Source organism: Falco biarmicus, chromosome 6 (genome assembly GCF_023638135.1).
Source record: "Falco biarmicus isolate bFalBia1 chromosome 6, bFalBia1.pri, whole genome shotgun sequence".
Classification (NCBI taxonomy): domain Eukaryota; kingdom Metazoa; phylum Chordata; class Aves; order Falconiformes; family Falconidae; genus Falco; species Falco biarmicus.
Genome location: NC_079293.1, coordinates 61,835,846 through 61,857,837, shown reverse-complemented (window position 1 = coordinate 61,857,837; position 21,992 = coordinate 61,835,846). Strand labels below are relative to the sequence as shown.

Genomic DNA, 21,992 nt, shown 5'->3' with positions numbered 1-21,992 from the left:
AGCCCTGACATTCCCCTCCCTCCTTTCCCCTTCCCCCCATGTTTCCAGAATTCAGTTTCCACTGCCCTGTGTAAAAGTATGGTCATTCACCATTGCACCAGCTCTGGTGCTTTTATTATCCTCTACTGAGCTAATTCAGGCCCCCAACACAGCAGGAAGCCATTCACCTTGTTGTCAAGAAAATGTTCTGCTAGCTCAGGAAGTTGCTTTGGCTCAGCACAACATCAAGTGAGCACCAGGAAGAGGGGAAGTAAGGCTGAGAAAGGGACCCTTTGACCCGGTGGGTTTGAACCCTCACTCTAACATGTGTTATTGTTAACTAAATTTAGGTCTAAGGACACATCATTTTCCCTTAATAGAGAGAAGCCTGGGGAGCAGGGTCGGCTGCTCATGTTGTGTTTGAATGTGATCTTGCACAACAGAGCTGTGACCTCTCTCTGCATTACGATAATCCAAATAATAAGAGTTGGCCTTTAATTGTGAGCACATCTGGACTCCCCAAAGATTTGCAAAACAATGACATGCTTAAGCTGTAATGACAAACACTACCTCAAGGTAAAAGCAGGCTGACAGGAGAAGCATTAAACAAGAGATGTCATACTGGTTCATATGTTTACAGTCCCAAGATTAAAGATTTATATTGCCTTATGAAAGTATATTATTTTTCCAGTATTACTTACACGCACAAACACAAGCACACACATGCCTCTTCTAGTGCTGAAAGGACTCAGTGGAACTCACAGAAGAAAGGAATGCACCAGAAAGAGAAAATCTCTAGATCAAAACAGATATGAAAGAATTACTTATTTTAAAACAACTGTAATAACTATTTCTAAGAAGATACTTCTGTAATTTTTTGTTATTTTCCAGCAATGTTTGGGATATGGACTAAATTACAAACCAGAGAAAGCCTATTGTGTGAAAAAGGCTACTGTGCCCTTTGGCAGTAATCCACAGCACAGACTGCGGAAGAGACCATATCCTTCAGCCTCCCCGGCATTCGTGTTCACAGTCCAGGTGTACTGGTGGATACCCATCCTAACAGCAATTTAAGAGAAGACTGAACAGCTGAGGTGCAGACATATGCTTTCTTCTGTTGCTTCACAAGCTGCAGAAGTTGAGCAGAGTGGAGAGCTATGGGTACAGCAATATCTTGAAACATGACAGCATCAGAATCCGGAAAGTACAGGCCCAAAGGAGCACTTGGTGCTGCTGTCAACACAGGCTCCCCCAGTAACTTCAAGGTGCTTTAGATTAGGCCCAAGAACTGAGCTGAAGGCAGAGACTCTGCCCAAGCAGGACTACGAAGTAGTAATGCTTCCTTTGGTAGAGTTTCCAGGCCCAGAAAGTACATATGCACTTCAATGTCTGTATGCCAATCAAAACAGCTTTTTTGTAGATGTTTTTCAAATAAAGATAATACATATGAGAAATTGCCTATATGTGTATTTCTATAAGACCAGTAAAACCAAATAGCTATAAATATTTCTTCTGTGTAGCAACAAACTAGCCTTCACTTGGTAGAACAGCTATCTGCAAATGTTATTACTGTTTCATGACTGTGATATCTGTCACACTGGTTTTGTTTCTTTTACCTGTGTTTGCTATTTTATTGCATTAATAAAATTCCACAGATTAAAACAACAACAACAAAAAAATCCTCAGGACACTGACACAGAACACGGAACATAAAGAAAAATTACCAGGTTTAAGATGTCAGGAAGTAAGTGAAGGCTCATGGTCCACCAAAGCCAGCCTCTGCAACCAGCGGAAAACAATGTGGGATGACCTACATGTGCTTCAACAGTGGTTTGTAACTGAGAGGAGGCTGAAGAGCAGCCAGGCTTCCTGCTCCTGCTCGATTAGAGGATAGGTTTTGCTTCTATAGATCCCTAGTAATGAGGGCATATTGGCGGGAGTGTGGGAAAAGGATCAGATAGTGCCATGATAATGAATCAAAATCCATTTGATCTCTCTCTTTTCCAAGTAAAAGTTACAAAGTCAGTCAGAAAACACTTCAATAGTGCTAACATGAATCCTGATGATTGATTAATATATCATGCATTTTTTGAAACAGTAGGTCAAATACATGGGTGGAAGTGACGTGCTGGGTTACCATATTAAAATGCATAAATGGTACAGACTTCAAACGTAGACAGAAGAAGTCTGAGCCTAAAAGACTATGGTAACCCCTGAAAAGGCACTGAGTCCTCATAATTCCCAGATGAGCAGGGTGCTGTGTGCGAAAGTCAGAGGCTGCAAAGACTCAGGTCCTCTGTAGAGACAAGAGGTATGTTTCCACAGCAGGACTATACCAGGTAATTATTATCAGGGTTATTTTTGCCCTGATTTGAGCAGCCACCAGCACAGCCTTAGCTGTGGCTGCCTGAACCAGCACTGTGCTCATCATTTGAGTTTCTGGGTGTGCATCCTGCATCCTCCTGTGTGGCACTAAGCCGAGCTGCCCCACAGCATCTGCTTTGTAAAGCTGCCTGTTTCCCTGGACACCTGAGGAACCCAGACTAGGTAGCAGGGATTGTTGCAGGGACTTTGGCCACACACAGGTATTCTCTGCCAGGGTTGGTCATGCCAGCTGAAGGTTTTCTTGTTCCTAGATGCTCAGCGCTGTTCATCCACTGGAGGAATGTCTTAAGATGAAGCCACGAAGGGTTCACTCAAACCTTTTAAGCTGCGGTGAACAAATGTGTAAGAAATAGGTAAGAAAACACATCTACTGCAGAGCCTTTAGAGGGGGAACTCAACACACCCAGGCAGCAAGAGCTAGAAATTAAGATTAAGCAGCAGAGCTGCTCACCTGCTGAGAGCCTGGCCCTAGCTCTAATGTCTGCCACTGGTGTAGGTGAGCAGCCCACAGATGAACTCCTGGGCTGAATCTACATAGGCAGTCAGCCCAGGCCTGCCAACCTGCACCAAAAACACCATCATACTCAAGGGAAGGAGAGCAAATCACATCAGATTTTGGTGGACAACTGCCATATTGGATATAAAGCAAACGATCAAAATACAAACTGAATTTAAGTCTAAGAGGCAGAGCTAACTAGGTCTCAACGACATATATCAAATTTCAAAAAAGGCCTTTAGGACCATTTGTGAACCCTGGGGCCAAGAACAACCACCAGTGTGCATGTCTAGCAAAACTAAGAATATAGTATCTTTAATGAAAAGAAGTAGACAGAAGGATGCCAAAAGTTCTTACTTTGGGAAGGAATATTTGAGAAACGACACTGTCCACATAAATCTAACTTTAAGTGATAAGAAATCCCAATCACTGATCATTGTTATGAGGAATGAATGTTTAAAACTGATGTGATTTCATTTGCTTTCTGTTATCCAGTTGTCTTTGACAAGGAACCTAAGGTAGGCTCTAATTTTTTTTATTTCATAAACAAGCACAATAATACACTGAATACTGTAATTAAAATATGAGAAAATATTCAAACTTAAGCCCACAGTGTTTTGAAATTATTTTTAAAAAGTCACAACAGTCTTTACAACGACTTTGTAAAGACAGATTATATTTGATCAGTTTTTTACATTTAATAAACAGCCTGCCCTTAAAAGCAATTGACAGTGAACCCTTAAACTATATATACAGTTGTAATCCTCAGCTGTGACAGTTATGAATTACAAGAATTTGACCTTGTAATTCATTGGTGCAATGCCCCGATGTTATGTGGAAAAGTTGCATAAGAAGCTTTTTCTCTGTACATAATGATTATTGCAGATTTATGAGCCATGCTTCCAGTATGCATAACTGGCTTACTTCTGTAAAGCTCCCAAGGATTGCAGACTTCCGTAGCGCACAAAGTGAGCACAGGGAGGGGGGGAGGAAGCACAGTCCCACACATCGCTAATTGCTAAATTAATAAGCATGATTCCCATCCCTCTCTCTTCAAAGAAATCAACTGAAGGGAAAGAAGGCCATCTCTGGACTGACTTTTCAACTCCTTGGGCTTTCTGCCCAAGTTTGTATCATAGCCTGCAGGAAAACTGCAACATAGCATGAACACTTGAAATTAGGAAAAAGTGATAGATCTGGTGTAAGCTGGATGATCTCTGTTAAATCAGGCAGTGACGCAGCTCATACTTGTATTTGCTTTCAGTTCTCTAAGCTTTTCCTCCTATAGCCAGGGGTATAGTGATGAATAAAACAGCATGTAAACTCTCTAATATACATGAGAATAAGCGCCACACTCACTGTATTAGAAATGATAAACTCTGCTTACTTGCATTCATTCCATTCATTCCATTATTCCACACTTTTTTTGGAAGAAAAACTAGATTGCTGTCTTTATTTAAAAGGCATGTGTTTCAAACGTAATTGTTTTTTCCTGGAAGTGACTACAGGATTGCTTCATATTTTGCACAAGTAATTTCTTAGCTCCTACTTGGATGCAGCCCCATAAACATGAGTAAATGATTAAGATTACTTGTTTCTCATGGAAAGAAATGCAGACTATGCAAATTCAACTGTGAACTCCCCTAACGCAAAATGAAATGAAACAAAACATACTACAGTTAAAAATTACATACTACCTATGTATTAAGGGGGAAAAGTTGTTATTATTTAAATGTATGAGGGCTCATACCTTGCAGGAACAGGGAAACTCTTTAAAACACCTATACAAAACCAGAGCTTTGTTGCTGACAAATTGATCAAGGATGCTGCCAAGTAGTAAGTTATAGAACAGTATGATCTGTTTTGACAAAGGGTGTCATGAATCTCTAGATCATAATATTTTTCAAGGCAACCCTAAAACAATATGTTTAAATGAAAAGGAACATTCTGCCCCATATTTCTTGACAGAATTTAAGACGGCAGCATGTCACATCTGGTTGATTGTCTTCAAAATCCAGATGATTAGCAACTTTATTTGATTTCACTTGAAGGTAAGAAAAATTATGACCTAAGACTACCAAGCAGCTGTAAGAAACTGTAAAATATGTGGCAGTGGGACAAATGATTATTCTTCAGCTTGATCTCATAATTACATCATAATAGGTGACATGATTGGATAGGTTACAGTAATTAAAGTGATGAAAAGTGCACATTCATCCCCTATATGGCTCTCATTAGAGTTACACCCAACTGTTGCTGTTGTAGTGAATGAGGTTGCATATCCTCTTAGCATCCAATTATCCCACAGGCATCCCCTGCCAGGGCTGGCAAGGGCCCTGCGACCACTCCCACCTACACAAGGCCCATCATTCTCTGCTGCTGAAAATAAAAGGCAAAAGTCTTGATGCCTGGTGCAGTTTCATCTCCTCTCCCAGAGATTATTACCTGAATTTATTGCCTGCAATTTCTTCTTCAGTGTTCTTAAGGTCTAAAAATAATTATGATCTCTTCCCCCCTAGAGATTTTTGCTACCACTGTAATTGCATAATACCAGTATTATGGTTCCAGCTCATTCAAATGAGTGTGGGCAGTGACCTGTGCCAGTGCAAGTTAAGCCGTTTCTTCTGTTTGTAGGGTTTTTTTTCTGTCTGATTTTTACCTCATGTCTCCCTTAATGAAGTACTCAGTCATGATAGCCTCTTAGTTACTTGCTCAGAACTACTTGAAAAGTAGAAATGGTATTTTACTAACTCCTTCACTCCTGTGCTTTTTCACACCTGGAGAGGGATGCTAACAGTAAGCAAGGATGGAGGTTGCCAATGTGAGCCTCACCAGAACTGTGGCTGGCTCTGACAAGGAGAGCCCAGTGCCACAATCTGCTACAAATGCAACGAACTTTTTTGCAGCAGTAGTTAGGTGAATATCCAGAAGCCCAGAGGTCAGAATACCCTGGAGATCAGTCTGTCTCCAGCTGGTTTAATGGTATGCAGACAGACCTTAACAGCGAGGGGTGTTATACAGGCTGAAACATCTTTACTGCTCTGTGGGCATGGCCTTAGCCTTCCAACAATACAAACACAACACAGTATACCGTGTCCATTAAATACTCTACATATGCAGAATAATTCAGATGTGTCTCAAGGAACTTGCTACACTTCCTAAGCCATACCACAGCCTTACAGCAGCACTGACTTTGCTGTAGCCTAACCATTTTTCACGAGGAGGGTTACTCACATACCATATACAAATGTTGAATCTAGATACATCAGGCTTTTACCTTAGATGTTTTATATTCTAATTTTTTTATGCAACCAACACATACGCTTCTGACATAATGTAGTACCTGAGTACAGAGAGATCAGCAACCAGAGCATTTTGCTCTCAGCTTTATCCTGTAAATTCATGCTACTATTTTCTTTGCACCAATGCAAATGCAAAACCTGGCCCATGTATAAAGACTGCTAAAAGACCTCCCAACTTGCAAGTTATCATTCTGCTAAATGACGAGATTAACATACATCTCACTGTCTAGAATTGTTCTTGTGCTTTGTATTTTGTGACCTTGGGTACTCTCCACCTCATCGTGCCTTCTGATTCCCCCCCCCTTCTACACAGGCAGCAAAGAAAGTGCTTACAACTTAGGAAGAACAGGAATCTTCCTGTTAGCTGCACAAAAGCAAGGCTGCTGCAATAAGATGAAATTTAAATCTCTTTGTATAAATTAGGGTTTTGGCTTTTTTTTTTTTTTTTCCCTAGAACACTTACACAGGATGCTTTTCAAAGAAAGTATGCATATAGTGTCAAGCTTCCAAGATAAGCTTAGGTAAACTCCTCAGTGTGTTTTTCCTTCCTCCTCTGCCCCTTGCCCCAGACAAACTACCAGCTTAACATTACAAGAGGCGTGCAAGGACTCATTACCTGCTTTAGCTCTGCTTAGAAGTTCTTTCAGCACATGTTGTATACCAGTACATAACTATATAACAAGTACAGGTAGAAGGCAAACCCATGAAGCTGTAAGACTGTACAAATCTATAAATAAAACCTGGTTATGTCCCCACCATACTGACCAAGCACCTTCTAAAGTGTTTTGAGCTGATTTTGTCCTGAAGCCCTGTATTGCTGTTCATCCTGAGGCTACACATCTGTGGAGTAAAAACATAATTTCTCATTTGCACGTGGCTGCACAGTAAAGGTAACCATACAATAAATACTAGATGAGATACATTATCTATTTGTAGGTGCCTCAGTTAATACCATTTGCATTAAACACACAAAATACTCCTAACTCGTACACTTGGAAAACTAACTGTAAAGGAAGGGCACGAGTTCACGCTAAAAAGTAGCCTGTCTACATCCTTGGGTGGATCCTGTCACTTCCAAATTAAATCAGTGTTAGTGACCAGAATCAGCTGCATTAAGTTGTCAGAAGTAGTCTGCCAGGGAGTTCTCATGTTGCAAAGCTCCCATTGTGTGACATCCCCACAAGTGTGACAACCCCACAAGTTATCAGTCAGGCTCGATGTATGCCTTCTTTCTGAATTAATCTTTTACTTTGACTCAAAGCCCTTGCCTTTAAAACTGTGTTTACTTAAAAGCTGGTTTTAATTCTCTTCCTTACAAAGGGAAATTTGGAAAAGTATACATGAACCAATGCAGCAATATGACAGGGGTTACACAAGTCCTTGAATAACAGCTTTGAGAGCTATAGACTACTTCATTCATCTTAATGATTATTTAATCTTGGAAGCTGACAGTAAGTTCCTTGCCTACAGCATATTGAAAACTGACAGGGAGAGGGCATGGTAAAGTAATGTGAATTTAATAGCAAAATAAATAATACAGAAGCTACTGCACTGATTGTGTTATTCATTATCCTACTGGAGTCAATAGGAAAGCCGTGCCTTCTGGAAGAAGTGCAGAGTTTCCACCTGAGCATTATACATGTTTGCAACGAAAAACACATGGCCTTGGACAAGTGACACCCTGCTGAGCCCAGGGTGGTAAGACTGAAAAGGCAGCCTGCCTGCCCTTTCTTCCACCAGTGCTCTCCTGTACAGTAAACTCCACCAAACATGAAAGGAAAACTAATACCGCTCCCAGATATTTTACAGCCCCAGTCTCAAGGGCATGACATCTTTTTAGTACAAATCATTGGAATAAAAATACCTGTGAAGGGAATTATTCTCTAGCTATCTATCCCAGAGGGCATTGCCAAGCCTCCAACACCCAGGAGAAGGAGAAAGCCTCCATTCCCAGTGTCTGCAAACCCACCTTCCTCCTCCTTACAATTCTCCAATAGATGTGTGACAGGCAAAAAACATTTTGGCCTTCCAAGGCCGTTAACTTGCCTGTACTGAGTACCAACCACCCAAGTTCTGCTGAGAGCTCAGCACTAGCAACGTTATCTGCAAACACCATGGTAGAGGCTTCTGCATATTAAATTGGTCAAGATTGCCAGACCCAGTTTATCACAGCACTGCCTCCTCCATAAGGTTACTTGCAGGTTACTATTCCGTAAGGGATTGACTTGCAGGACTTTTCCGCCAATATTTATGATGACCCTTAACAAATGGAACTAAAACCTGGCCCTGTTATTAAAGAATATATTCTAGATCTCAGTTGATGGAATGCAAATAGCTACAACTCCCAGAACCAACCCATGTATAACTGACTGGCTTTGATTACCCACTGAGACTGATATAAACAATGCACACTCTTACGTTGTTTTATTGCTTTTCAATAACTGCAACTCTTTCAGAGTGAAAAAAGCTATTTTCTATGACTGCAATATTTTCACCAGTTCTGTGTTCTTTTTAAGTCTAGTCTTGAGGCTGTTGCAGAGTGACTTTCTCGCCTCTTCCCCTCCATAATCCCCTTCATTTGTATGGATTTGTTCCTGACAATCTGTAAGACACAAACAGGAACAGGCCAGTTTTATTCACATGGACATACTCCTCTTTAAGTGTCTCTCAGCTTTCAGAGCTTTGAAGCAAGCGACCCACCACAACCTCCTTCAGCCAGGAGGATGCTGGCATTTGCTGACAAGGTCCAGCACGGATTAGTCTGACTGCTAAACTGCTGCAGGAACGGACACTCTCTGCCTTACACCGCATCTAACATTTCAGTCCAGATTTCAAACACCCCTTTGCAAAGCAGGGGTAAGTCTCAAATGCTAAAAACCTGCGTTAAATACATATACCAAGAATATAATGTACCGAGTACATGGTAAAAAATATGCCTTAACACATATGGTGTCTGAAAAGTTAAAAACCAGACATTAACACTTACAAACACAAAACAAGAGCATGATCAGAACAAAGGTTTACTAAACTTGACTTTTTCTGAAATACTATAAAATCTAACAATTATCAGTTGTCTCTAGGACATGCAAGTTAATTGCGTACTTCAGTTGAGCATAACAGCCCAGTATTTCTGACGTGTCAGCAGTGCGACTCCACCTGCCGCACAGCAATCCACCCCTGGAAAGGCTGTATGGCTCAGGCTACTTTGAAGTCTCCGGCACACTTTGGAAAGGCAACCGCTGGGCCCGTTTAATGTGCCAGTCTCCTGCGGCTGCTGGCACTGCAGCCGCTTCCCTTCCATGCACCTGCGTCCCTCCCCGTGCCACAGGTCTCCGGAGCCAGGTGGCTAAGGCCGCCCCACCCGGACAGAGGGCTGCCCACAACATCCTTTAAAAAAAGCCATAATTAACTCAGCCTAGACCTTTAACGCACAAAACCCCGCACACATCACGCACGCACGGAGTTACCACCCCGGGAGCCGGTTACAGGAGCGGGAAGCCCCAGCACGACCGCAGCTCTGCTGCAGGGGCCGGACGCTCCCCTTCGCCCCGTCCGGCTGCGTACCCGACCGCCCCGCTCCTGCCCACCCCACTCGTGCCCGCCGGCCCCGCTCGTGCCCGCCCCACTCGTGTCCACCCCCCGCCGCGTCCCCGCGCCCCCCGCCGCGTCCCTCCCCGCTGTGGCAGCGGGAGCGCCGCCCGGGAATTAGCATGCCAACAGCAAAATAATCCTGTTGCTTAATAATATATATATATATGTATGTACGTGTGTGTGTATACGTATACACGCGTGCATATATATATATATGGCCTGCCAACTTCGGGGGGTCGCCGGCAATGCTGGGGGCTGCGCGCGTTGGGGGGACCCCCCCGCCCCCTGTGCAGCACCCCCAGAACAGCGGTGGGTGGCAGAAGGAGCACCCGGGGAGCGGAGGGGAGGGGGCGGAGGGGCCGAGCCGGCCCCTCGGTCCACGGCAGGAGGAGGAGATACCCCGCGCTGCAGCCCAATGGGAATAGTGGCGCTTCCCTTTCTCCCGCTTCCTTTCTCCACCCCCAGCCCCGGGCTGGGGAGGCGGGAGGCGGCAGCGCTGCAGCCCGGCCACCGGCGGGGCGCGGGGCCACTAGCAGCCCCGCACGGCCCCTTCTCCGCCTCCGCAGAAGCACCTGCCGGGGGAAGGATGCTGGGGGGCAGCCGCCCCCCGCCGCGGGAGCGCGGGCTGGCCCCGGAGCCGCCCCGGCGAGGAGGAGGAGGAGAGGAAGAGAAAGGAGCCGGAGGGAAGTGGGGAAGTTGTGCCTTGCCCGCCCCGCCGAGAGCCGGAGCCGTGGGCCCCGCCGGGGGGGCGCGGGCCGCCCCCTCGCTGCTGCTCTCGCTGCTGCTGGGAGCCTCGGCCCCGCTCTGGCTGCGGGCGGAGAAGCTGGGTGAGTGCGGGGGGCGTGGGGGGACCCCGGGGTCCGCGCCGCGCTGGGGCGACCGGCGGTGGGGGTGCCGGCGCCCTCGCCTTGTCGCCCTGCGGGAGCGTTGCCTGAGCTGCTCTCGGGCTGTGTATAGTTGACCTGGTTAATCCTCGCCGGGTTTATCCCCGTGTCTGAGTAGCTGCGAGATTAACATAGTAACCGGCCTTACGGTAAATGTATACTACGGCTTTCTTGATCCTTTGTTAATTAGGATTTTTTTGTTGTTGTTGTTCTAAGTCAAAGAAGTAGTGGAGGAAAAGTCTCCGGCAAGTTGCGGGCGGGAGGCAGGGAGCGGCTCCGGCGGTCCCCGCGGTCCCCGCTGCCACCTGGGCGCCCGGCTCCGGCCGCGCCTCATCGGCCCCGGCGGGAGCCCCGTGCGCGGCGGTCGCCTCTCGGGCACCGGCAGCGGGGCCGGGGCCGGCGGCCCTTGGCCCACAGCTGGATACCGGCAGGTCTGCTCTTCTGCTGAGAAAGAGAAATGCCCTTACTCGTGCCGGCACAAAGTTTCGTGGGAATCTCAAGGGGCCCTTGTAAGCCCTTTTGTGGTACTGCAGTTTGCTAAAATTAGGGCCCAGGTACTATTGTCCTCACCCCGTGTTTTCATGCGGCTCACGGTTAAGCTTCCTGTGTAAATTACATCTGCCTTCTGCTGCCGAGGAGTTGCCCCCTTTTGGCTGTGGCATTGCGTGGCCAGTGCATCCATCTTAGAAGAGTTCGCTGACAGCTACTGGTAGCGTAGTTAACACTGGAAATTAGGCGCCGTAATGAGCTTGATAACACGTTCAGATAAATTAATAGTCCCCGTATTAATGTGGCAACTTGGCTACAAATTCCAGAACCCAGTGCTGTGCATTAGCATTGCATCCAGGTAGTGGTACAAAGTACTTTGTTGGGCTGATTTATACTTGTTTTTCCCGTAACTTCCTATTAATGCAGCTTTCTGATACAGATCTCCACAGAAGGGAGAACTTGGTATGAGTTTTGTGTCGCCTTCCACTTGCCAGCATCATGCCAGCTTTGCTATTCTGTCCTCAATATGTTTCCCCGTTTGAGACTCCAACTTGATACGCTCCAGGAAGTACATATGTAGCAAAGAAAAAAATATTCCTTCAGTCCCCTCTTTTCATCAGTGTTTTGGCAGGTTTTTTTATTTGTTTGTTTCTTCTTTCACCAATGTTTGTCTCGCACGTGATGACATCAAGGATAAAGTCATTTGGAAAGTCAGTTAGAAATACTAAGTTTGCTGAGATTTCTGGGGCTTTTAGTGCATACAGTGGCACTAAGCATTAAGTATGAATCCTACTCCTGTTCTGTATTCCCAAATTAATTGGTAAAAGCACTTATGTTCAAGGCCAGGTTGGATGGGGCTTGGAGCAACCTGGTCTAGTGGAAGGTGTCCCTGCCCATGGCAGGGTGGTTGGAACTACATGATCTTTAAGGTGCCTTCCAACCCAAATAACTCTAATTCTATTTGTGAATCTATGTTAAAAAATGTTTCTACTATCAAACCAACAGCATGGAAACACAAGTACTATTTTGCCTGGTTTTCTTTGGACCAAACTGAAATTTGCAAGATAGTCTGTCCAGTGTCTAGAAAGCAGAAGAGAATTTTGACCCCTGTCTTCCCTTTCCCCTCGGGGAGCAGTTATTCTGTTTGTTTGTTTATTGATATTACCCTATAAATTAGGGGCTAAGTGTTCTAAAGTCACACCAGTGGAGAAAGGAGATAAGGGTAAGTGGATACAAACTTCCTGTTGTGCAAGCTTCTTGACTTCATTTAAAAGTTGTAATGGAGTGCGCAAAGTGCCAGAGTGAATCAAGCTTGAGTTTCAGCTAATTCTGCATCTTGTCACCACTGGTGTCTCCCACCAGCTGGTTCAAAGAAAGATGCGCTGGTTTAAATATATTGAGTTAAAAATACGCATTTTTAAAAATATAGTAGTACATTTTTCTGGCTTCTCATGAGCTGTCTGTACAACCTGCTTTTTTCATGACCAGCTCACCTGCCTCTTCACTTTTTCTGGAGGGATGTTACAGAACAAGGGTGAAGCTGCCGTTACAGCTTCTGTTTTCTTACTTATGTTTTAAATTAAGGGAAAGCCTCTTTTTTTCACTTGGCTTGGTTACTTCATAGCATGGCTCGTTATCTGAGTGTGACTGCAGAGCCCAAGTGTCTGCTCTTTTTCTGCTCTTGAAAATGTGTTAAATGTGTGTGTGGTTCGAGGACACCTATGAAACATGGAATAATGATAGGAAAGACAGCATTTAGTGAGCAGATTCTAATTAAAACATTTATAAGCTTAGCAGGTTTCACCTGGGGACAAATATCACATCTATGACTGTCCATGAGTAATAAAGAGCTTTGGGATTTATAATAAAAGGCTCTTTTCCCTTTTTATTCTGCTGTATGCCAATCTTTAACTTCTCTTGCGGTTTCAGTTGCCAGTTCTTTGCTGACAACTACAAAATACACCTTGCTTCCCATCTGCCAACCTCATGCAGCCATACCTGACCTGGTATCTCTTCTCAAAATCTCCTTCCAGCAGTTCAAACCCAAGGCAGAAGGGAGGCAAACCTGAACATGTTATCTTTGCCTTTTACTGTTCTCTTGTTTTTTCTTCTGGCCTCATTGAACAAGACCTTGAACCACGTAATTGTGGGCAGCAGAAATCAGAGTTGAATCCGAGTCTTCTCAGAGTTTTGAGTCTTCTATTACATTTCTGACCAGTAGGACTTAAAACTGACCTGAGGGTTGACTGTTTGTAGGAAGGCATAAGAGGAATGGGGTTTTTACTCTATTAAGAAGAAGGTTTTAAGCCACTGCTCTTGCTGAAACTAATTTATTTTCACTTCATATAAAGTACAGCAATGGAACTAGTTCATGTGGGCTTTGCAAGTGAGCACCTGAACATGAAGTTTGCTTGCAGTATTGCTGGGTCTGTTGACAGGTGTGCCCAGCGCCCAGTTGGAAGAATTGATGGGCAGTAGACTTTTCAATGTTTTGAGGCAAGGCTGTTATTTAATATGACAACAGCATATGCAGTAATTATGAGAGATTATGCTTGTTCTCAGGGGCTTGTAAAAACCCATACTGAAGAATATTGGTGTGATCGTGCTAGTCCACTTTGCATGCCCGTTTCCAGCAGTTTGAAATGCAGACAGAGATGAATCTTTCGTGTACACACACATACACCCACCCACCCCCCAGTTTCTGAATATAAGTGATTGATAAATTTTCCGTTTGTTTGCATTTTTCCTTATGTCTGCTTCCTCCCTTGACTCCCTCCATCTTGCCTTGTGAATGCTGACTAGAATCACTAAAGAAGGAGGCAACAGTTTTCTGGTTGCAGTTCGTAAGCAATGCGTGTACCCACCACATGAAAACTGCAATGTTTTCAGTCGCACAGACATTGTTATAAATAGCTCTAAGCCTGTTATATGTCCTTCTCTTTAGGTTATCCAGGGGATGTATTGCAAACAAAATTAGAGACAGGGAGGCCACTGGGAGTCTTGCTGACAAAGGAGGGAGAGAAAGATGCCTTGGGAAAATTGTTACCTGCATATGCATGTAATGTGCGGGGCTGTTGAATCCTACCTATTTTGTGAAAAATATTTGTTGACTTGCATATGCAAAATACACGAATTTATATTTATCAAAACTGTCACTTCAGTCCACTTGAGCTACACGTGTAGCCCAGTAAAAATTAGTTTGAAAAACACTGACTTTGAGGATGCTTACACTGCTGTGTAGATGCCTGAGGTAGCTTCTTAAAGCTATTTTAGGTACCAGAAATAGTATAGTTTTGAAAGCCCATCAGGGCTGACACATCATGCCAAGAAGTGTGGTCCTGAGTGATGGTCACTGAAGTCCTCAGCATAGACGTCGCTGTAGTTTGGGGCCGGCTGTATTGTATCACATGCCCTCCTGTGGCACGTACTCATCAACATATGGGTTTGCACCATCTGCTAAAAATAAAACAAGCCAGACAAAATCAAAATAAAATCCTTCTGACTGGATTCAGTGGAATGGTATTGGATCCCAACCATCTGCAATAAAAAATGTTAATAGCACCGCATAAGAATGAGCACACAACTTCCCCAAAAGGTTTAATTAGCGTTACAACTGGGAGTAGGAAACTTCAAACTGGGACAATCTAATAGTGATGTTTAAATAAAAAGGGATAGTTGTTTGACTAGTTTTAGGAGTACAGATATCTTCATTTTAGCTTTCAGAATAAATTACAAACTATCTAATTAAACTGATTTTTGCCTGTGAAAATTTTGTCAGTGCTAAAGCCCCATTTTTGAGGTTGGCTGGATGCTTGCACATAGAGAGGCTGCCAGTAGTTATGGTTAGGATTGTTGATCCTGTGTAATTAAGCCTGAGAGCGTTATGAGGAGGAAACATTTTGGTCTTTCCTCCTCTCTCTTTCCTTGTCTCTTCTTCTGACAGAGCCAGGACTTGCCTCTCAGGGGGTTCCTTCCAAGACGTGAAGTCTTAGTTTGATGGTGGTGAGGCTTTCTGCCTGAGCACGGTTTCCAGTCCCAGCGTGACCTTACTCTTTTCTGTTACCCTGGTGGGATGGGGTGCTGTCCGGTGGCAGCAGCTGCCTGTGCGGCAGCTCTGCACTGCTTTTCCACGTAGGCAGAGGGAAGGATGAGGGTGCCCAGGCCGTGCTGACTTTGCTTGTCTCCAGAGTTTCAGTAAAGGTGTTCTCAAGTGCCATAAAGAGGGACAGGAGAATAAATGTGGAAAGCAGGGCAGGACAAGGCTAGAAACCTGGACCTAAGGCCTCCTAGAAGACCATGATCTTATTTTTGATATTTAGAATCACACATCTAGGCTCAGGCTGCTCCTATAATTACAATAATGTTCATCAGGCATTTAGTAGAGCTCTAAAACATTGTTTGTTCCCTCAGCTGCTGCATAAACCTTGTTTCCATCACAGTTTTAATCTTGTGTTGTTCATTTCTGGCACTTCCTCCACAAATTGTTCAGCGATATTGAATTTCAGTCTAACGCTTTGACATTAAAGTTGGAATCATGTTGATGTCATCTTCCAGATGTTCATGTCTACTGAATAAAAATTATGTTTATTTGTTCTATTTCAAATTACAAAAACACATAGAGAATTCTGGGTGCGATCCCTCATGCTATACAAAGGCCTGTGTGTCCTGTCAGAAATCAAACAAAACTTTTCTCCATGGTGTAGTAGGAGAGACCTCAAAACATTGGAAATGTGGGTGGATTTCTTCACCCATCCGAACAGAATGGCTTTGTTATGTGCCTCGGCCTTGTTGTTGCAGCTGTGGTAACTGCAGAAACTACTTGTATTTTGCTCTGGTGCCACACCAGTTCTCTGTTGGTGGGTTGCTTTGACTTTAATAGTCAGCTATGCTTCATTTGTAAAATGACCTTGTAACAAACAAAGTCCATTTTGTTCTCCAGATGAAAAACTGAAGGAAAAAATATATTTTAACCTGTGAAATAAATTCAAGCATCCTGTGGGTCTCCCTCTACCAGGAGGTTTTGGCAGCAACATCCAAGGTGCACACCAGTGCTGCTGCCCTCCCTGTTGTCTCAGCTTGCTCCTAAAGCCAGGGGGTATTATCCCATGTTTCTTGTGTCAGCACAGTGCAGGGAAGTTGAAGTTGAAATGTTTGGGAGCCACAGAGCTGAAGGCTTTAAAACAGAATTTCAATAGACAAGCTGTAATATGAAGTATTGTGCCACATGCGGTGAGTACTTGGGTGGTCACATTAACATTTTCAAACCCAAGGAGGAGTCAGCACTTGCTGATCTATTAGTATTTAGTCAGAGACAGAACAGGCATAGCTAAACTCACGGACCTTAAAACATGCTGATTTTCAACAAGTGCTAACGCTTGTTTTTGAGAATGAATCTACTGATTTTTTAGATGAAATTAAGTCCCTGTGTTCTCTAGGTGGAAAGCAAAATAGTATTGTATCAAACTAAATCGAGCAGCTACACTGAGGTATTTACTCTTGAGATGAGTGAAAAACTGTTCAGACCTTTCTGCTGTACACTGTTTCAAAACTTAAGAACATGATTGTTTGATACAACTGCTAATCAAAAAAATCCAGTCAAATAGAATGAAATTACGGAGTTTCGGTGTAAGTGGTATACACAGGGTAGCACAAAACATTTTCTCTGTACTATTTTTCAGATCCATTTGCAAATAACCTTTTATGCAGTCTCATATTAACATGTCACAGAGCATGCAGAAACGGCACTGTGGATCAAATACAGTTCTACAACTGACACTGTAGTACTTAAGTAACAGTGTGACTGCTTTCCTTTTTTTTTTTTAAAAAAAAATTCAAATATTTTTCACAGCAACTATATGTAACCACAATGAACCAGACAGATTACTAAATTTCCTGGTTTATGCAGTCTCAGAGTGTACCATTCTGGTTAATATCTTGATGATAAGTATCAGGCAGGCTGGTTGCGCGAGAATGCTGAAAAAAGGCATTTCTTGCCTTCAGTACTCGAGATCAGGAGCCTGATGTAGCTTTTTTGGCCATACTTTCGTCTTAGTTCAGTTAATTTTGGGGTCCATTTCTACTGGGCTTGTGAGGAACCACTTGTTATATTATATATGGAGGAAATAGCTAGTTTCCTAGAAGCTGGGTTGACTGACTCAAAAAGCAAAACAGAAAATTGCATCTGGCTAGTAAATAGCAATTATTGTTTTAATCACAAACTGATTAATTTTCACTTGAGATATTTGTTAATTTATACCTTGGGGATAACGGGGTGTGTGTGTGTAATTTGCATTGAGAAAAGTGGTGTGCTTTCTGTTGTCCTTTCTTACTAACAAACCATGTATTCCACCCTGGCATATGAGCGAAAACGGTGAATGTGTGCTTGTTCAAGTAAGCTGGGACAGGTTTGATTTCAAAAGAGATCACCCTTCGTTACTGATAACTGTTTATCTTGCTTGACTTGTATCACACTAACAAGGGAATTACATATTATAAAAAGGGTGATGGTGGTTTCATTCTATCGTGTTCAGCCATTTCCTCCTACCCAAATTGAAGCTGTTCTGAAGTCTTGCCTTCCCACCTGCTACAGTAACTGGAACAGTTCTGCTTCAGCCTGTCCCTTAGCCTGGTGTCTCTGAATTTCCTGTCCCTGTGGGTTTGTCAGTCCTTAGCACTGCTGTGAATATTCCTATTCCTGTGCAACCCAATATTCGAGTCTGGCCCTGAGCTTGCAGCATATGTTTCCCACACAGTCCAAATTCGGTGCAATATACTGTAAGTTAATCTCCAGTAAAGCACAGTGAAGAGAAAAACCTTGGAAGAAAACAGATGGAGAAAGTAGAGCAAACAATTTGCATATATATGATATGTCTCTCAGTTAAGATTAGCATTTCCTACTTTGCCTGAAAAGCCCTTAATAAAAATCCAACTGCATGTTTGCCTCAAATCAGTAGAATCAGAGAAAATGCCCTAATGCCACAATGTCCCCCAACCCACAGGGAGCCCAGCATGGGGTGGGGTCTCCATCTTCCGCTGCGGTCCCATGTTCCTGCTATGCTGCAGGCAGAGGACAGGGAAGAAACCTCTGTCTCTGCAATATTTGTTCCGCATAGCCTTTATAGCACTGAAGTATCACTGGGGTCCTGAGTTACTCTACGTGGCCAGCTGGTGGAGGAGCATGAGCATCTTCCCGTTTATGTACCATCCTTCAAGGTTCCCTCTGAGCATGCAGTTACAGCAAGTGCTTGGGGATGAACTTGGTGCCTTTTCTGCACTTGAAGCCTGTAATGTGGATATGTATCTTAAAGTAGGCAGGTATTTGTTAGAAAACAAAAAATCAACTTCCCTTTTACAAAAAGAAGACTCTGCACTTAAGATTGCTCTGAAATTTCCATACATGCATAGCTCTGTCCTCATATCTCTTTCCAAAAACACACAGACCAATAAAGTGTTGAGGTGGTCAATCACAGCAATATGCCACCTCCATAAACAAAAGCGTTGACAAATATTAAATGCAGCTATGCAGGAAATAAATAAAAATTTACAAATCTCTTTTGTTGCAGCAGTAAAAAAGGCATAGAAGCTTTCTCACACCCACAAGCTCGAGAGTGCTGTATTTAGAGTGCTGAAAAGCAAATTCCAGTGCTGAAACTCACTTCTGTGGAGGACTACATTTGGGTGTACTGCCTAAGTCCTGAAAGCAGTGACTAAAACATACTTATTTTTGACATGTACTCCAGTACTGTCTGTCTTTCACAGATTGTGATGGAACTAGATAGTGATCCTGAAAAGCAAAGACAAACTAGTTTGCTACTATTTGGGTATTTAATAGAAGCAAAGCAAGAAAATTGTATGATGCTGTTTACATTTTTGTGTAAACCTTGTCTCTCATGTGTTACAGAATCTTGTTCTTTATGAAGTGCAGCAAGTTCTTAATCCTGTCTCCTCATAAATAATTAATGGAAAAAGGACTACCAGGGTGTAGCTGCCGTTGTCTCCTTTTGGCACTGTGATTTCTGTGGTAATCCGAATTGTCATATCACCGAGGTCTCATGTGTGAATGTAGCTAGATAGTGTTAGGTTTCATTCCAACATTAAGTCCCTAACATGTGTATGCAGATGAGATGCTTGCTCTCCAGAAAGTTATTTGATTAAGCAGCAAAATTAATCCAGTCTTTATGGATACAGTGAAACTGGAAGAGTTTCAGTATATGAGTTTCTGGCTCACATTTGTGTTCATTTAAGTAAGATTTACTCTCCTACTTGTTAAGGTTGCAAACCTGAATGCTGGGTGTGAAGTTTCCTCTTTGGTGGAACATGGCTTCCTGTTGATGGAAGAAGCTGCTTATAAGGAGATTTCTGCTTTGTTTTTGCATTTCAGCAGCTAAATAAATAAAATCTCAGATCTTGCTGGGTTTTTGTCTTTGCAGACTTCTGCAAAGGTGAGAGGTTTCAGGGGTAGTAAAGGCTGCCTGGGTTGGTTGTGGCAGTCCTGCAAAGTCACTGCCATGTAGCTCAGCACAGCTGGAAAGATTTCCCTGGCTACTGGCATGTGGCAGTGCTTGCAGTTGCTGTAGAACTCTCTTAACTTTGAAAAACGGTAGTACAGATGTAAGCTACTTTGCTGGTTAAGACACTTAGAATGGTTGTTAGGAGTATTTTTTTTTCTATACTTGATGATGGCCATCCAACGTGGTTACCAAAATAACTTTGTATATTTTTGAGGCAGAGCATCTCCTGAGGCTGGCAGCAGGGGACACCCTGGGGAAAGCCAGCCTCCGCCCGCAGCCGGAATCGCAGCGGGAGGGGTGGCAGCTTGGGCACACGGTGGGAATTTGTGATTTATGGAACCAATTGGAGATCATTTGCTGCTTTTTCATTCCTGCTTTAAGAGGGACATTACAGTAATAATGTCTGTGAAGAGGAGGAAAAACACACTGTGGTTTGTTTGACCTTCTCCTTTTGCATCCCTTTGAAGCCGGTAAGTAAATAATTTGGGCAACATATCAGCACTCCGCAATGTTCCTTTCTTTTGCTGTTCTACTTTCTGTTCCTGCTCTCTCAGCCCTCCTCCAAGCCACTGCTTGGTTAGCTTGGGCAGCAAAATGGGTGTCCTGAGGAATTGCTGCAGCACAGGGATTAGAATGTTTCCTGGGAATCTAATGGAGTCAAACAAATGAAAATGCAGTTCAAAGAAGAAGTTTGCACACTATTTATTTTGCATTTTGCAAAGTAATACTTGCAAAGTATACTTGAAAGTATACTGCAAAGTGGGGGACTTCTTCCCTTGAAAAGATATTAATACTAATTTAAGGACCATGGAAGATTGCAGTCACTGTTTTTTCAGATGATTATAGACTTGGCCTTAGTTTTCAGTGGTTTATTTGAAAACAGTTTTTGCTGTATCCACAAAATATTGTGAAGAATGTAAAGCTGGACTTCTGAAAAAAAATGCCTTGGATATATATACTTCTTTAGATACAGGGCTCAGCCTGCTGCTCAGGTGGTGTAAATGGCATCTGCCCCGAAATTGTGGTTTGTGAAATCCCCAAATGCATGTGGTCACCCCCACTGCTGCTCCCTGTGACGCCCGTGGCTCTGTACCCCAGCACCACTGGGGACGGGGACTGGGGTTGCTCACCTGCTCAGTAATGCCTCAGGCCCACAGTGTTGCCCTTTGTTTTTGTTACCTGCTTGAGCCCATTGCCAGGAGCAGCAGAGGCCTGACACCTTCATCGTTCTCTGGAGAAATGACGGGTTCAGGTCATGGTTGCATGGTGGTCTCTCTCTCTCTCCCATTATGATGGCTCAGTGAAGAGCTGATGCTCTTGATGCAGGTTTGGCAGTGGAGGGATTGGAGATGAAATGCTTAATTCTGGGTTTTACTCCATCACCTCAGAGCAGTGAAGGTACAAACCGTTTGTGTTCGCAGTGTGCATGATTCTGTTAGTGCAGCCGTATGAAAACCTGAAGTGTTGTCAGACCACAACAGTGGATTTGGATGGCATCTGGCAAAAAGTCTTGGTTTTTCCCTGGTCTTTTCTCCTATCCCACATGAGCAGGGAGGGCACAGGTTTGGCTGGAAAGAGTTGCTTTCTTTTTTAGATACTTGTCTGTTCTTACGCATAACTCAAATCTTCTCTTAAACACAGGCACATAACTCCTTCTTGACTCAGTTATTATTGTATCTTTTAATAAGCTGGAGTTATTGAGGGAAAGCAACATGGAAGATGAGGCGAATTTCACTTCTCCCTGTGGGGCTTCTCGTCAGAGCTTGCAAAGCCGTACCTTCAACTCAGTGGCATTTTCTTCACTTCGGCTGTGTCCATTTGCAGCTGTGGCTCTTCAGAAAATGCTGATTTCTGGCTGAATCAAGAATGTAGGTATACAAACTCAGTTTTCTTGCTCTCTCCTCTCAAGGGAAGGAGGAGTTGGGAAGGAAGAAGGACAGGCTGGCAGTGCCCCACTAGCTTTGCACCCTGGCCTCCACGCAGGGTAGGGAGAAAACACCCTGTCCTGGGCACCATCATGATGGTGGGCATGCAAAGGATGTCAAACTGGGGGAGAGGAGGCGGAGAGGGAAATTAGGTTGCTTTGGGTGTCTTCATCCCAGTGGAAAGAGATCAGCAGCCAAGGGGCAGCAAGTAGTGGGAGCCTGTAGCCAGAGAGGCTGAGAGAGAAATGCTGGTGCCTGACAGGGCTTGCGCAGAGGGGTGGAAGAGGACAGGGAGCTTCTGGCTGTGTGTGTGAGCACACCTAGGTGTAACACGTATTTAGTGCTGGAGTGAGTCCAAGTCTGTTATTAACTGCTTCGTAAGGGTGAATCAGAAGGATGAAGGCAGCAGCTGTTTGCTGGCAGGATGTTGT

General features: G+C 43.8%; 1 protein-coding gene across 2 annotated transcripts in view; it reads left to right on the top strand.

The window, feature by feature from the left end:
* Positions 1 to 10,219: 10,219 nt before the first annotated feature.
* Positions 10,220 to 21,992, top strand: part of DCBLD1 (discoidin, CUB and LCCL domain containing 1) — a 49,635-nt gene continuing 37,862 nt past the window's right edge. For both annotated transcript variants that reach the window (XM_056344097.1, XM_056344096.1), the window contains exon 1: positions 10,220 to 10,580. In XM_056344097.1, coding sequence (XP_056200072.1) covers positions 10,340 to 10,580 — 241 coding nt within the window. In that variant the 5' untranslated portion in view covers positions 10,220 to 10,339. The remainder of the gene's footprint in view (positions 10,581 to 21,992) is intronic.